We start from the raw sequence: 16777 nt of genomic DNA on the forward strand, positions 1-16777 counted from the left end.
TGACCATCTCCCATATCATCTGGCATGTTTATAACAAACCACCTACTTCACAGTTCTGCTCAAAATGAATAAAGCTGTATAATGAAATATTAAGTAAGGTGTGACTACTAATTGCTGTATTACAGATCCTACGCTCAAAATATAGAAGGTGTTTTTTTGTTTTTTTATATCAATAATACCCAGTAAAGCTTCTCAGTCTCAACATGGCACTTGGGTGGAAATGGTTGTTAGAGGAAGCAATCAGGCCTAAAGGAAAGCAAAACAGAACCACTGCTGGGGGTGGTTAAGCATACAGTCCATTGCACTAGCGAGGATGGAAGAAAGCCCCAACAAACTATCTACACTTTATTCATCAATGTGCCAATTTTATAAGTACACTTGCATGGCTATGTGGTACAGAGAAGGAATATATAAAGGAGTTTCCCTAATGTACTTGGTCTTTGGCTTTGCTTCTGACCCAAGCATCTTAAGACACGAGCCATAAATAAATGTAAAAATTTACATCTGCTTGGATCTTTCCCAGACAGGCAGAGGCAAGATTCCATAGGCTAGAGTTCCAAGAGTCTTAGACTCAACTAAGATAAATGTAATTAAGGGGAAGGGGGTTTCCATTTTATTGTCATTTGAAATTAAACAGTTTAAGTGTCTTAAAAACTTGAGAATATTATGTACTTACTGAAATGCAAACACACTTCCATATTTGTTTTTCTTTTGATTAAATATGGTATCTTCCCTTGGAGGTTTGAAGAGCAATAGAAACTGGTGGTCTGTTGTCATAAACTCAAATTGCTACAATGTAAGAAAAATAATCAATATAATTAATCCCTCAGATAGCTTGAATGAATTATTAGTTTATTTTTACAAACTGAAAATGTCTAAGGCTCCAGAGATGTAGGCTGTATATGTCTTTACCAAAGTGTGTGAAATGTGTCTTTAAGCTTGCATTTAAAATTCTATTTTTTAAGTCTCTTAAATTCCATGTTACTTACACCATGTAGTTATCCCCCTTATTTTATCTCCTAATTACTACAAAGCTACCTTCCCTAAGGTAGAATGCTAGAATCATATGTGGAAACCACTGAGCAATGACAGTTCCCTGTTCAAAATAACATGAAACTGATCTCCCTTTATACAAGTTCTTCTTTATGTTTGTAAGAAATCCAGGGCAGTATGCTGATTGTCGACCTTTTCCCCTTTCAACTCTGTCCACCTTTTCCCCTTTCAACTCTTGAGACTGACAACAACAAAAAATTATAACAATCACCACTGATTCAACTAAGAAATGTCAGTTTTATACTTCTATCGGATTGTAAGTCTCAGGTAAGTACCTTCACAAAACTTACTTTATCCCCTCAGCAACTTTTACAAGTAATTCCTTGTTTGTGTTCCTTTACATTTTCCTAGCTTTTGAGGACTTTGCACAAGATTATTGTCCTTCATACTCCAGAAGACCCCTTTATCCTAACGGCAGTTGGCAAGACACAGCCAGAAAATCCCCTCCTTTCTGAGCTGTAGTCAGCATAATAAAGCTAGAATAACCCCTCTAACTTAACACTACCAGATCTATCTCAACTACAGGGAATCAAAAATAATAATTTAATTTACATATACATAATGTTGGCTCAAGGGGCTATGGATAAATAACAATAAACATGAGAGTTAAAATGACAAACTAATCTAAAAAAAGTTTTGAACAGATATATCTTAATGTTCTTCTTGAATGCAGTAAACTATGTTGTTTGAGCTCAATGGAGAAAGAGTTCCAAACCTTTGGTCGATACAATGAAAAAGCCTACAAACAGTAACTTTTGAGGGAGAAAGAAGCATGGCAAAACTAGCAGTGCAGGGCCCTCTGAGGTCAAAAGACAGAGTTGAGTCAAAGAAAACTCCAAAATTGTGGACTACATGGACAAAAGGAACATGGCAGTTCATGAAGAATAGGGAATCTGTACCCTCTTGAACCAATTTTAATTACTTCTGTCTTCATTCCTCTTCAGTTTACTCTTAACCATACAGTTGCACCACTGATTTTAGTTGTCAGATGCAATACCTCTAAGGGAACTGAGGAATCCTACAACTGTGAGTCATCAGCAAAGAAGTGGTATAAAATGCTGGTACACACCCAAATAATTGTTCTCAGCTAATTTTAAGTTTTATTTTTATAGCCCTATTGTAAACATCCTCCCGGCATCATTCAACTGTATAGAATACTAAGAATCATATTTATCCTTTTTAGATAGTGGTGTGCCTGTATTCATTTATTTCTTTATGTGCCAAGCCCTAAACACCTAGACAAGCAAAGCACTCAAAATAATCATGAGTACCATAAACTAAATAATTTTTAAAACCAAAAAATAATAATAATACTAAGCTCTATTTACATTTTACCTTTTCAGGTGGGATATACTCAATGTGAGCCCTAAGACTTGAAATGATCCTAGAAATAAAAATACAGTAATCATTTGTAATAAAACTGTAAAATAAAGCCTTTAAAAAAAATAATCTGCTAATGTAAGAAGCAAAGGTAAATTAAGTATAGCTTCATAGTTAAGTTTTAAATGTACAGAATATAACAAGCTTGTGAACGAAACATACATATTACATATATAAAAACAACACAGGCGACCAAGGGCAGACTGGCAATATAAGCATTCGGGTAAATGCCCGGTGGGCTAGTACCGAAATGGGACAGTAGAGCAATTGAAAGGGCCTCATGGATGTCACTATAACACAAATTAAACTGAGATTTAATCATATTCTCTTTAAAAGTGACATTTGAACATCGTATTCAAAAAATCTTTTACAGTGTAATACTAATTTAATGTAACATATTTTCCCCAAATAATGTAATAGCCTATATTTGTAGACAAGAGGCTGAGTGCTAAGTGCTTGGCTTCTGAACAGAGTGTCCCAGATTCGAATCCAGGTGAAGACTGATTTTTATTTCAGGTACCTGACATTGGTTGGGGAAAAGTGAAGGCGGTTGGTCGTTACATGGCATCCATGTAGACTAAGACTAAGACTAAGACTAAGACTAAGACTAAGACTAAGACTAAGACTGCTTTATTGATCCTTACGGAAATTTGTTGTGATTACAAGGACTCGTTTCTCATATAAAGACAACACAACAGAAAAATACACATAAATACAACAGACAACATAAAGAGTTCATTCAGCGACTACACACAGGTATCTTGGTGCATTTCATGTTCCCTGATCAATGAGTGGCGGTGATAGAGTCTGACCGAGTGAGGTACGAACGAGTTTTTGTACCGCTCCGTTCTTGTTTTGATTGACAGCAGTCGCCCACTTCGCGACGACCTGGCGTAGTTCTGATGGAGCGGGTGGCCGTTGTCTTCCAAGATTTTTTCGATTTTTCTTAGGCACGTTTGTTCAAAAAGTTCCTTTAAATGTGGTAATGTTGTGAGTGTAATTTTTGATGCTTTTTTAATGATGTTTTCTAGACGTTGCAACAGTTTAGATGAGGCGTTGCCTTGCCAACAACTTATTCCGTATGTTAGCAGATTTTGTACTGTCGCGCCGTAAAATGTCTCAAGGATCTTCTTGTTTAATTTAAAACTGTTGAGTTTGTATAGAAAAAAGAGTCGCTGGGCTGTTTTCTTTGTCAGAGTTCCAAGGTGGTCTTCCCATGAAAGCTTGTTGTTGATGATAATGCCTAGATATTTATATGCCTTTACTTGTTCTATAGATGTAGTGTTTATTTGCAGTTCACGTATAGTTTGTTTTTTCTTTCTAAAATCTATTATAAGTTCTTTAGTTTTTGTTACATTCAGTTCTAGAAAGTTGTCGGTGCACCAGTTTGTAAACTCTTCTATCGAGCTTCGATACTGAGTTTCGTCTCCTGAAATAAGACCGACTATGGCAGTATCATCAGCGAATTTAATGAGTTTAACTGAGTCATAGATGCTTCTTATGTCATTAGTGTAAAGAGTGTATAGCACAGGAGAAAGTACACAACCTTGTGGAGCACCCGTACATAGTACTCGAGTTGACGATTTGGTGTTGTTGACTTTAACATACTGGGGCCGTTGGGTTAAAAAGTTTAGAACCCATGCTTGCAAGTAAGGGCTTACATTTAAGTTACTCAGTTTGTTTATCATTAGATGTGGCTGTATGGTATTGAAAGCCGAGGAGAAATCTACGAAGAGGACTCGTGCATATGTTTTGGGTATATCGAGATGCTTATAAAGCTGGTCCAAAAGCAATAGAATGGCATCCTCAGTTCCTCTAGCTGCTTTGTATGCAAATTGGTGAGGGTCTAGGCTGTTATTGACTTTTGCTACAAGTTGTTTAAGAATATATTTTTCAAAACATTTCATAACAATAGGTGTTAGTGCTACTGGGCGGAAATCATTTAAGCAATCTATTTTTGGTTTCTTAGGCACTGGTATGATTTCTGAAGTTTTCCAGATGTTTGGAATTACGCACGTTTGCAATGACTGGTTAAAGATATGACAGAAGATAGAAGAAATTTGCTCCGCACATAGCTTGATCAGCTTGCCACTAATTTTGTCCGGTCCACAAGCTTTTGTTACGTCTACTCTCTTAAATAACAATGTCACTTCATCCTCCGTTACAAAATTGACGTAGGGCTCTTGTTTTCCTTTGGACAGAGTGTTGAAAAGTTCTTTGTGTAGTTCAACAAAATCTTCTTTGTCAAAACGAGAATAGAAATAATTTAGTTCGTTGGCGAATTTCTCATCATCAGCCACTAAAATTTGTTTTCGTTTTGAGGCGCAGCCTGTTATTTTCTTTAATCCCTCCCAGCATTGTTTTGAGTTGTTCTTTGCAAAGAAATTCTCAATTTTTTCTTTGTATGTTTTTTTCCCTTCAATTATTGCTTTTCTCAGTTTATTTTTAGCATTTATAAACTCTTCGTTGCTAGCCTTATACTTTGTTTTCTTTTCAGTAATAAGGTGTTTGATTTTTTTGGTCATCCAGGGCTTATTGTTTCCATAGACTTGTATTGTTTTTGTTGGAATTGTTAACTCCTCGCAGAATGATAGATATGAGGTAACAGTTTCTGTTAGTTCGTTTATGTCTGGACAGTTCTCAATAAAGATTTCCCAGTTAGTTTTCTCAACGCATCCTCGTAGTTTTTCTACAGCCTCTTCAGACCACATCTTGACCGTTTTTATAACTCTCTTTGTAGTTTTAAGAGTAGGTTTGTAATTTGGTATAAGATGGAGTAATACATGGTCAGATTCTCCAAGTGGGAACAAACTTTTACATTTGTAAGCCTGCTTAATGTTTACGTAGCATTTGTCGAGCGTTCTGCCCTGCCTTGTGGGGAGGGAGACATACTGGCAATAGTTTGACAGTGTGTTGTCAATATTTAGGTTGTTGAAATCTCCAGTTACGATACAAACAGAGTCCGGGTGTTTTGATTGTACATTGTGTAACACATCAAGAATTATTTCCGACGCAGTCGCTGTGTCAGCCGTCGGTGGTATGTACACAACAACAACACACACCTGGGTGAATTCTCTAGGCAAGTAGTAGGGCCTAAGTGTGACACACATAAGTTCAATGTTAGGGTCACAAATTTTATTCCTGATGTTCACATTATTGGCGTTGCAGTATTCCTTGTTTATATAGATTGCGAGTCCTCATGTAAACCATCATCAAGATAGCAATTTACTTACATACATAATTTACTATTAAAAGAAATGCCCGGACCGATTTTGACACCCAGTCCGCCCCTGCAGGCAACCAAATTTTAATGAGAAAAAAAATGGTAAATAAAATATAGCGAAATTATGAACAGTCCTGATTCAACAACTCCACCTAGCAATAATACAGTACCAGGTGAATAAATCATCCAATCAAACAAATTTCCAATAACGAATCTTTTATCTTATCTTATAGAATACAGACGTTACTTCAAAAAAGAAGATGATTACGTCCTACGCGTCATGCATTTAGTCAAGCATATTAACCAATGACTTAAATTCTGCCAAGTATTTTTTAGCCACCCAAAGGTCAACAATCGCATGAACCACCCTTCACAATACCCATCTTCACAAACAGAGCAGATACAAATAGCCATTAGGCATACCAGTATAGTAGACAAACAATGTCTTTATTTTAATTGTATATGTCTCTCAACAGAACACTCGGAAAACAGGAATACACTACATGTACAAGCTTAAGTTAGTTGCTAGTGATTAAACTGTAAAAGTAAAATACAAATGTGCAGCTATGTAGTACGTAATATGTTTGTATCATTTATGTATCACTTACTATATTTAACTAACTAGCTAGCTTAATAGTGCATATAGATTGGCTTTTCTTTGTTTACAAAAAAATTAATCCAAAAACTAAATAGAAGAAAACAGTGTTCAAATGTTTTTTAACATATCTTCATCATAAATAGACACTTGAAAAATGAATTTCTTACTACTGTTTCTTACCATCTTAAAAAGGGATAGCTAGCAATATGGGCTTCTTGGAAATTATTTTTCAGCAAGTCTTCTGATAAATCCAACATATCTTTTATATCAGGAATGAATTTCGTGATCTCCCTGAGCTCTGAGCACTTTGTATTCTGATGAGAAATGAATTATGCTTTATAAAAATTAAAAACACTTTCTCGAGCATGAATAAATGCCTGAACGCTTAAAAACGTTATGTCCAGAGATGTAACTAAAAATGGTTTAAGAAAGCGTTGCATAAACCCTTGACATTTCATATATAAAAAATGACAGAGCCATTAGCTTTGAATGTGTTAAATACTCAATAATTAAAAGTGGCAATACCAGCCAAAAGAAAAATGCAAGAAAAATAAGTTACTAACTTTCATATTTCACATTGGTTGAAAACACATCTTTGTTGACTTTAACAGATCTGTCAACTCCAAAAGTGGATATTTCTAATTAGGATCTCTCTTCAGAGGTATATAATTTTAGTATTGTCAGAATATTACAAACTTTCTTGAAAGAATTAAGCTAGTCAAGAAAATTAAATACTTACTAAATCTACAATAAGTTCTGTTGAATTTTCAGGGTTAAAGATGAGTGGGGCAGGGCTAAGATGCCCATCTCTTGAATGCTCTATAGCAGCTTTTGTTAAGAGAATCAAGAGCTGAACTACCTAAAAGGGAAAAGAAAATTGTGTATTCTCTTCAAAAAGCTTTGAAGACTATTATAATTTTAATAACAAAGCCTTTTTTAAATTAAAAATCTCTAGGGGTCGGATAAGCTCTATTAGCAATTACTACTACTAATAATAAGGCTTGTCTTCGAGTCCAAAAATTAATGAGGAGTGCAGTATTTCCCTTGGGTACGCAGCCCCAGCTGGGACCTACATATTTTCATACATCCAGGGCGAGCATAACCATTGTCCGCCAAGCAAATACTAATACATTACATACTTATACTTAAAAATAAGGCTAAACATAAAAATAATTGATTTGCTTGATAGTGGACATGGATTAAATGTAGTTATTCATTTATTTCCATTCATCATCTACAGAAGCATCTTCTAAACATATGCAAGGTTGTTGAACTTAACTTGTGCATCTATTCATTTTATTTTATGACTGGGGTGCCTCCACCCCCCACCCACACACAATGTCTATTACTGCTCACTTTCCATATCACTGTTCACTTTCTGAACTAGATCTACAATAATGTTCCTAATAACATTGTCAAAATTGTTCATATCCATTAAATATTTGCTGGCTTGATTGGAAGTGGATCAACAAGATGGCCTAAAGCCAGGTGAAGAAGGTTGGTCTGCTGTATAAACAATCAGCTTAACAGTGTTTTAAAAAAAAAAATTATAAAAAGGTTACAAAGATAGTTTGTGTGGAAACAGAAACTCAAAATCGACCCCTGAAGTGGTCCACTCAAGAAAGTAAAAAGGCAGGTTTCAATATTTTCAGCATGAATACCAGAAGCTTTGAACTACAAAATATCAACTACGACAACTCTATCTATATATATTGAAAGTGTTTCTGATAATATTGTATTGTTAGGCAGATTAATGACATGATACCACAGAATATGGAGATTTAATAATTTAGTATTATTATATTGTTAATATTCATAATGTCTTAAATGAAATGATTGTTATGAAGATAGGGTTAACTGACATTACTGACAGATTATCTAATTGATGGTTTTGTAATGGACCAATGTCTCATTTAGCATGGAGGAATGTAAGAGCCCAGCAATTTCAAATTTACTTTTACTGTCCAGGCTTTCCCCCAAGCAATAGAGATCACTATGTCATTAAGGATTAGCCTCTCCTTGAGTTACATGAAAAGTTGCAAAGGAAAAACAACTCTCTTGGTATAAAATGCCACAAAATTAACATTCATCTCACCTCTGGTTGCACATTAATCCAATGTGCTAGATCTGTCATAGCTTCAAAGGTCTGATAGGTAAACATACAAAGTGTATTCGTACACACTACAGGCTGATGAAACAAAAAGAGAACTTTGTATGGAATGAAAAAATGAAAGTAAATTTTTAAAATTCTGTTTTTCTAAATGCTTGACAATTAAGTTGTGTAGAGGACAGCCTTAAAAAAACAACAACATTTTTTTCCATCTTTTTTTTTATTTTTCCCACAAAATGTTACAAAAAAATATTGTATTCCTGACAGGACTGATGCTATTTAAGGATTGTCTCAGATACTAACATCATTCCTAAACATCTTAAACTAACCTTTCATTTATATTAAAGACAACCAACAAGACAAGACATAAAAACATCTCAAAAGATTTTTTAGTATTAAAAAAGCAACCTAAATATGCATTTCATCCTTATCATTTTACTAACATGAAGATAATGTCAACAGACAAAGATGAAGATAATGTCAACAGAGATGAAGATAATGTCAATAGACAGAAATGAAGATAATGTCAATACACAGAGATGAAGATAATGTCAACAGACAGTGATGAAGAAAATGTCAACAGAGATGAAGATAATAATGTCAATTGAAAGAAACAATGGAATAGTTAAAAAAAAACCTAACTTCCTTATATCCAATTTTGAAGGTTTGTGATTGTTAAATATTAGTGTGTATCATATATGTGTACATTTATCATTGTTTATAGTAGTGTTGAACTGCTGTATCAAATGCACAACTGTGAAAAAAATTTCCTTATTGATATTAAGTCTATCAATTATACATAATATCTACTTAATCATCCTAGTTAAACAATTTATTAATGTGCCACTATTCAGGTATAGCTTTATTTTTCTGCTTTTGTCATACAGAAATACTAAGGTATAACACATTGTGAGTTTGTCTGTATATGTATGCATCAGAGGACATAATGGCTGACTATTAAAGCAATATCTTTCCAAACTAAGAGGGCTTGAGTCCTAATGAAGACTGGAATTTTTTATTTTGGGATAGTTAGGGTGCCCTGCAGTCAACTCTTATGGATACCTGACATTAATTGGGGAAAATAAAGGAGGTTAGTTGTTACAAAACACTCTCATTAATTGCAGTTAAGAGATGACCTTTACATTGTAAGGTCCCAAAGTGGTACTTTCCTTACTTACTTTTACACATCTAGTTTAGTGATGAAAATGTAATACTAAAAAAAAAAAACACAATTAATATAATGGAAGTCATAACTAACTTGGTTTAAACAAACATTTAATAAATTTTACAAAATATCTCATTTTTCATCTAAATAGCAAGATTGATACCTTTAATAAAACCTTATCAGCACAACCAGGATGAAGATTATCACAAATTGGGCAAAAGTTGCTCAATGTCGTGATTCTTTCTTGCATGTAATAGTAGATCTGATACAAAAAAAACAAACAAATTATAAACATGTTATTGTTGAAGAAAATTTTTTAATTGTCCATCATGCTTAATAGAAGTAAAATATAATTGCACATTTGACAAGAGATGAAAGTTTCAGTTCCATGTATGTTTTCCTCACTAGTTTAAAATAGAAAGCAATCACTGCTCAGTTTTGTTTCCCAGTTATGACTGAAGTTAAGAATTTTCACTCATAAAATGCTAACTCTGGATGGTCTATCATAGCTTGATGTTTATAGCCACATCAATAAATATAAAAATGTTTTTTTTTTAAATATTTCTTCAAGGTTTATTCTTTAAGCCTTTTACTAAGACAGCATGAATTCATTAAAAATTATTCCTATATAAATTGCATTTGCACAGAAGTTGACCAAGTACCAGTCTAAAAACTCCTTGGTATTTAAAAGGGTTTAAGTTAATCTGGTGAATACTATATCAGTAGATTGGCAACCCTTTTTAAGTCTTAAGAATATTAAGCTACCTATTTTTTTTTTGTAGGCAATCTAAAATCTGTTAGTCAAAATTTTTTTGTTAATTCATATTGCTGTTTACAATTTATGGCATTTTCTTTCATAGCCTTTGTTTAGCACACAGAGAAAAAAGATATCCCTTATCATAAGTGTGCAAGACAGTGTTTGACAAAGGCAGCTTTATAACTGCATGTAAGAGATTTGTATAGAACAATAAAAGTAATTTACTTGGCTTAAAAGTCCATAATCTAAACTGGGAGTTTTTTTCTCTAGTTCACATGTTTCTCCTGACTCAGAATCTTTAAATCCATTCAGTACATTGCTAGACAATGAGAAAGAATACTGTACATGAATACATTTTCTGCAAGGATTTTAAATAAATAAATTAAAAACAAAATGTTCTTCTAAAAGTATTAACAATTAATTTAAAAGTATATCATAATATTAGAATTTTGAATTAATTAAAATTTCTAATTTGTATCAATTTAAAACCATATTTCTATCTGTCATAAATGTAACAGTGGTCTCTGAGATTTACTAATTGTGTCGAGGCAAAAGGTTCTACATTGTAAATAGATCCGTGCTATGAAAACTGCTAATGATTTCTTATATGGCATAAGAGGTAATAAAGATCATTTATTATAACAAATAATAATAAGCAGCTGTATTATTTATGAGCTAATACAAGAAAAAGAGAATAAACTGTCCACCACTACAATTATAATTAAATCAATTCAAGACTAGATGTTTCCCAGTGTTTGAATACCAAATGGGAACCAGGAAAGTAATGCTGTCATTAAGTTAGTCTAACAACATATCCACAGAGACTAGTTAACCTTTACTCTTCCTGTCTAATGAACATTTAGGTTCTTAAAAGGAACTTTTGTTTTACAATTCTAGTAATGATTAATACATATGTATGTGTCAACTTACTCTTGAAAACTGCAATTATCAATATGTTTCTGAACAATTTCATTCGTTAATATGCTAAACTGTTTTGTACAAAAGTATCTGGCGATTCTGAAAAAAGAAAAATCTTTTCAAGTGAATCTCAAACATTAAAACAGGGATCTTCACTTTTTAAAAAAACTTATAATAATAAATTCAACAAGAAACATATCAAGGTGGAACCAAACTTTTTTTATCTTCTGTTTGAAGCCTGATCTCAATAGTTATGCATCTTTGGCATCTTCATAGTAGCCTATATTTGTTTCCATGTCAAATTATGCAATAATGTCTTGACACTCATTCATTCCCTTTCTGATAGAATATGCCTTGACACTCATTTATTCTCTTCCTGATAGAATATGCCTATTATAGCAATCTTCTGTTAAAATTTACGCTCAAAGGTTTAAATTGTTCAACTTCAGCATTCTTTGTCTATTATATAGTTAAAATAATAGAGCCAAGCAAAAGGTCTGAATTAGAAAAACATTGTCTCCATGGCAGTTTATCATCATCCTACAATACTAATGTAATGGGTAATCTGATGAGAGATAAAAAGAAAGATTGAAAGATTTGGAAATCAACACAATACTTGGGAAAAAACTAGTTCAATATATATCAACCAAATCATTTTGTTGTTAGACAGTCTGTAGATGTTATAAAGCAAAAAAGTTAATCAATGCAACTAAATAAACTTACTAGCACCTTATCTCCTATTGGCTTTTCAATGTGAACATTGACTGCCAGTGACAATGTAAAAGAATGATTTACTTTCACTACAAAAGAAGAGCATTTAGTGAAGTGAAACCTAATAGCCTTGTACATAAAAGTAAGGATAAGTTTTAAAAAATACCTTTCCAGCTGACCTAATACACTGTTGCATTTGGTAGAAGTTTCTTGAAAAACTTTAGCAATAACAGTTTCTGTGCAAAATTAGAATTATTACAATGTTATTTTTAAGTTGAATTGTGTGATGTAAAAAAAACGTCAATGTTCTAAGAGCTTTTTCCATGCTAAACAAAAAGAGATAGAATGTAATAAAAGATTACCATTAGTAGCCAAATAGAGTTTGGAATTGACTGTTAATCTAATGTTAATTGGAAATCCTTTGCAGAGGCCCCAAGCTCTCATCTTCATTTCCTGTAACAATTAAAACATATTTATTGATTATTTAATGAATATTTTTAAGACTCAAGAAGTTTTTAAAATATTGTTTTTATATAATCCTCTCTAATAAAATCTGTGCCATATTTTTTACTCCATGTCAGCAAGAATTAAAGAGGGTGTCAGTGTGAAGAATGAGAAACCAACTCAAGAAACATGATGAGCACACTCAGAGTAAGAGTTTCGAACACAAAAAAATGTCATTAAGGATGAAAATGAGGGTAACTTGTATTAAAAATCCTTACTATTGACTTGAAAAGACAGGAAAATTTTTAAAATGTTACCAATATTTATTTTAGAGAAACTATTTTTCCAATTGTTACAACTTACATTTAAGTGTGTTAAAGGAAAACACATAGTTAAATCCATCTGACATAATTGAGATACAAGGCTGTTAAAATAAGAAAGAAGATTTAGCTAATCATGTTGGTAGCTACTTTATAAAAAGTTAAATAAACAATACAAAACTGTTACTTTAATAAATCTGGAAAATAAATGATGTCCTCTTAAGATTTATACCTTGTTTTGATACAGCTTTGCGGGAAAAAAATCTGAAGAAGTTGGATGTCTTTTTGCAGTAATGGATGAATTTCTGGTATATCATCATCTGAATCATCTGAGTCCTGAAATAATGATAGTGGGCATATACCTCATCTAAATACACAATTTATTATTATCAGCCCCCCATAGGGGGGCTACAATAAATCTCATTTTACTACTGCCTACATTGTTTTTTTTAATATGTTAGCGTTATTAAGAAAGCTGGCCAGCACAAAGTGGGGTGCCAAAGCTGACATGCTACGCACATTGTATCTAGGGGCAGTCAGATCACAAATTGAATACAGCTATACAGTTCAAGTATATGCTAGTAAAACTGCCCTCGAATCACTCGACCGGGTACAAGCACAGGCTCTACGGTTCATTTGTGGCACCTTTAGGACAAGCCCAACAAACGCTGCTGAAATCTTTACAAACGTGGCACCCTTATATCTTAGGAGGGAGAGGGCAGTACTTACGGCCTACGAGCGCTATAAAAGGGGCGACTCTAGGCTACCCACCTCAATTTTAGTGCGACAGTGGAGAGAGAGGAACCGCATTAAAATGCGATCGTTCCTACACATAGCGGCCAATTTGTCAAATACAGCTGGACTCTCCACTGATAGAATACCCATTAGGAGAATCAGTACGTGCCCTCCGTGGAGGAGATTGCCGGCCCCACAAATAAACCTGTCCCTGTTAGGGCAAGAGGGAGCCACCAAGAGGCGATTAACACCTGCCATTCTCCAAAATTTGGCATCCATTACTATAAAGTCCTACCCATCAGATGCCATATTCTGTTATACCGATGGGTCGGTAATGAGGGACCCCGATAGATCGGGGTATGGGGCCCTTATTGTCTACCCCGACCGGACTGAACCAGATAGGCTCTCTGGTCCATGCGGCTACGCTGCATGCTCCATGGATGCCGAACTGACAGGGATAACTAGGGCGTTCGAGGCCATTAGGGCCCGAATGCTCGAACGCGAGACTAACGCCACTACGGTGGTGTTGGTCACTGACTCTCGCTCCAGTCTCCTAGTTATGGGTGGCGGCGGGGGAGGGTCGCCCGTAATAGAAGAGGCAATCGGCGCCGCAGATAACATCCGCCGAGCTATTGGAGCTGTCGTTTATATGCAGTGGGCGCCTTCTTCACATTGCGGCGTGAAGGGCAATGAAACGGCAGACGCCCTCGCAAGGGAGGGTGCAATGGCAGCCACACACCTCGAAGCACCAAGCACGTACTTACAAGCAACGGCACAAATCCGAGCACTCATTCATGAGAAGTGGTTAAAGTCCTGGGAGGAATCCGACAGAGCACGTGGTGTCTGGCAGCGCATGCGTCACCCAGATCGCGACGATCCATGGTGGCGACTGAGGAGGTCAGAGCAGTCAATAGTTGCGCAGTGCAGGACGGAACACTGTCCTATTGGGGCATACTTTGCCCGGTTCCGCACTAACTTTGACTCCCGATGCCGTCACTGTGGAGAGAGCGTCGAAACAGTGTCGCATGTCTTGTACGAGTGTCCCCAGCTCCGCGAGCTAAGAGGGGACTTGCCTGTGCAGTCACTCGACTTGTATGGTAGCTATGAGGCACTACGCCGGACGGCTAAGTTTCTTGCCAGAGCACTACGGGAGGACTAGTCCTTCCTGCTCTGATTTTTCAATAGGAGTTCATCTCAGGTATATCATCATCTGAATCATCTGAGTCCTGAAATAATGATAGTGGGCATATACCTCATCTAAATACACAATTTATTATTATCAGCCCCCCATAGGGGGGCTACAATAAATCTCATTTTACTACTGCCTACATTGTTTTTTTTTAATATGTTAATGGTTTCTACTTTTAGTATTCCAAAAAATGAACCAATTAACTTGTAAAATTAAATATGTCTGATTAAAAAAAAAACTTGTTAAAGCAAGTTGAATAAACATAGTTTAAGCAAAGGCATATTTTTTTAAAACTACAAAGTATACTACTGATGGAATCCTTAGCTGTGACATCATTAATATATGTCTATTGGAATAATAACAAATGCATTTAAAGACAAATTCAAGGGATCATCATGCCTGGACAAGATGCTTGTGAAGGCAAGCAACAAAGAGGCCTGCAGAGAACAGATTTACAGAGTGCCCCAATGGTACAACAGACTAAAGGTACAAGCAAATGTAAAGAAATGGTATTCAAATGATTTGGTCAATATGATTGACCTAACAAGCAAACAACCCTCCATAGCTTGCACTTTGTATATGAACAAAACAGCCCTGAAATAAAAAAGTATTTTTTTTTCTCTTTAAGACCAAACAGCTCATTCAACAAAACTTTAAATTGTATCCATTTGTGTAAAGATTGTGTCATTTTACCAAGACAACTAACAATTGCCAGGTGCCCTTTGAGCTTTTAGGCTTAGTAAACTCAGGACATTCTAAATCTAATAATTAGATATTCCTTACTTCTACCCTCTGTTTCAAAGCCATGAGTTTACAATTCAACTACTTTTAGTTTTTTTTTCTTCATGGAATATTATATATTCCTGCACTAAAAGATTTGAAACTCATTTGTAGAAAATATTTTAATTATTTCTTTCATTAAAAAAATAATCTTAAATTAAACAAAGGCATGTTTGTTAATAACATAATATTACTTACAAAATTTTCACATAATTCAGAATCATACATTTCTTCATAAGTACTGTCTTGCATAGAGCTACTTGAAACAGAAAGTTTCAACCCTTCATTTGCTTCTTGTTGCATTTCTAATAAAGGAGTTTTCATGCCTTCGTTCACTTCTTTTTGCATCTTTTTAACTGGGTTATCACTCTGACTTGTTCAGAAATTAGACATGTTCTTTGTGATCCAGTTCTAGCAGATCATGCTATGACATTCAATACCAATGTATTGAACAAAATGTTGATTTCCTATAGTATTAAGTTTTAAAAAATATTAATATTGAACAGAACAGAAATACAATGAATAATGAATCAGAGCAAATCTATGATAATTTGTTATTTTTACTACATCACTATAGAATGCATTGTACAAGTAAAATTATGATTAATAAAAATAATGACGCCATTTATTTAACATAAATCACTAGCTAGTCCAGGGTTTGAATCCTGGTAAAGACTGGGATTTTTAATTTCAGGATCTTTGGGCGCCTCTGAGTCCACCATGCTCTATTAGGTACCTGACATTAGTTGGGAAAAAGTAAAGGTGGTTGATCATTGTGCTGGCCACATGACACCCCTGTTAACCATAGGCCACAGAAACAGATGACCTTTACATCATCTGCCCCTTGGATCAAAACGTCTGAAAGGAGAACTTTACTAGCTAGTCCCACAGCCATGTGTAAATATAAATAAAATACTGTGGAATCCAGATAGTAATTTAAACTTGCAAAAATCAAAATTCCACTTACTTGGCATTCACTTTAATATTCATTTGTTTTTATTTTTAGCTTCTTATTGAAAAAAAAAAGTTCCAGACAGCTTTCCAACCAATGTGCCATATGGCATGGGAGGGTTTAAGCTTAAGTAACACAGGGCTCCTAATTATTCAAATAATACTTGGAAAACTTTCTGTGTAATATACATCTTATTTATTTTTAGTGGGAAGATATTTAAATGGTAGTCCAATAAAATGCATAACATGTATACATTTTATAAATAAAAATGCAAAAAGACAATCTATTTAGTTTTACCAATAGGTAACTAATAAACACTTTACAAACCTGATGCTTACAAAATAAATTCTACCAGTATTACTAAAAAGTATACAACAAGGATTAAGACTACTAAGGACATAGTCCTCCTTTAGTGTTAGCAATAAAGGCTTGTCAATGTTCC

The 16777-nt window shown here is 34.5% G+C and overlaps 1 protein-coding gene across 6 annotated transcripts in view; it reads right to left on the bottom strand.

The window, feature by feature from the left end:
• The window catches only part of LOC106067544 (protein mono-ADP-ribosyltransferase PARP6-like), a 30717-nt gene that overhangs the window by 9346 nt on the left and 4594 nt on the right, over positions 1 to 16777 (bottom strand). For all 6 annotated transcript variants that reach the window (XM_056010843.1, XM_013226730.2, XM_013226731.2 and 3 more), the window contains exons 2-14: positions 15582 to 15850; positions 12912 to 13015; positions 12723 to 12783; positions 12278 to 12368; positions 12082 to 12151; positions 11217 to 11303; positions 10512 to 10605; positions 9693 to 9791; positions 8350 to 8442; positions 6994 to 7113; positions 6435 to 6568; positions 2389 to 2437; positions 677 to 789 (exon numbers count right to left, since the gene is read on the bottom strand). In XM_056010843.1, the coding sequence (XP_055866818.1) occupies positions 677 to 789; positions 2389 to 2437; positions 6435 to 6568; positions 6994 to 7113; positions 8350 to 8442; positions 9693 to 9791; positions 10512 to 10605; positions 11217 to 11303; positions 12082 to 12151; positions 12278 to 12368; positions 12723 to 12783; positions 12912 to 13015; positions 15582 to 15731 (1265 nt within the window). In that variant the 5' untranslated portion in view covers positions 15732 to 15850. The remainder of the gene's footprint in view (positions 1 to 676; positions 790 to 2388; positions 2438 to 6434; positions 6569 to 6993; positions 7114 to 8349; positions 8443 to 9692; positions 9792 to 10511; positions 10606 to 11216; positions 11304 to 12081; positions 12152 to 12277; positions 12369 to 12722; positions 12784 to 12911; positions 13016 to 15581; positions 15851 to 16777) is intronic.

Source organism: Biomphalaria glabrata, chromosome 1 (genome assembly GCF_947242115.1).
Source record: "Biomphalaria glabrata chromosome 1, xgBioGlab47.1, whole genome shotgun sequence".
In the NCBI taxonomy this organism is placed as follows: Eukaryota; Metazoa; Mollusca; class Gastropoda; family Planorbidae; genus Biomphalaria; species Biomphalaria glabrata.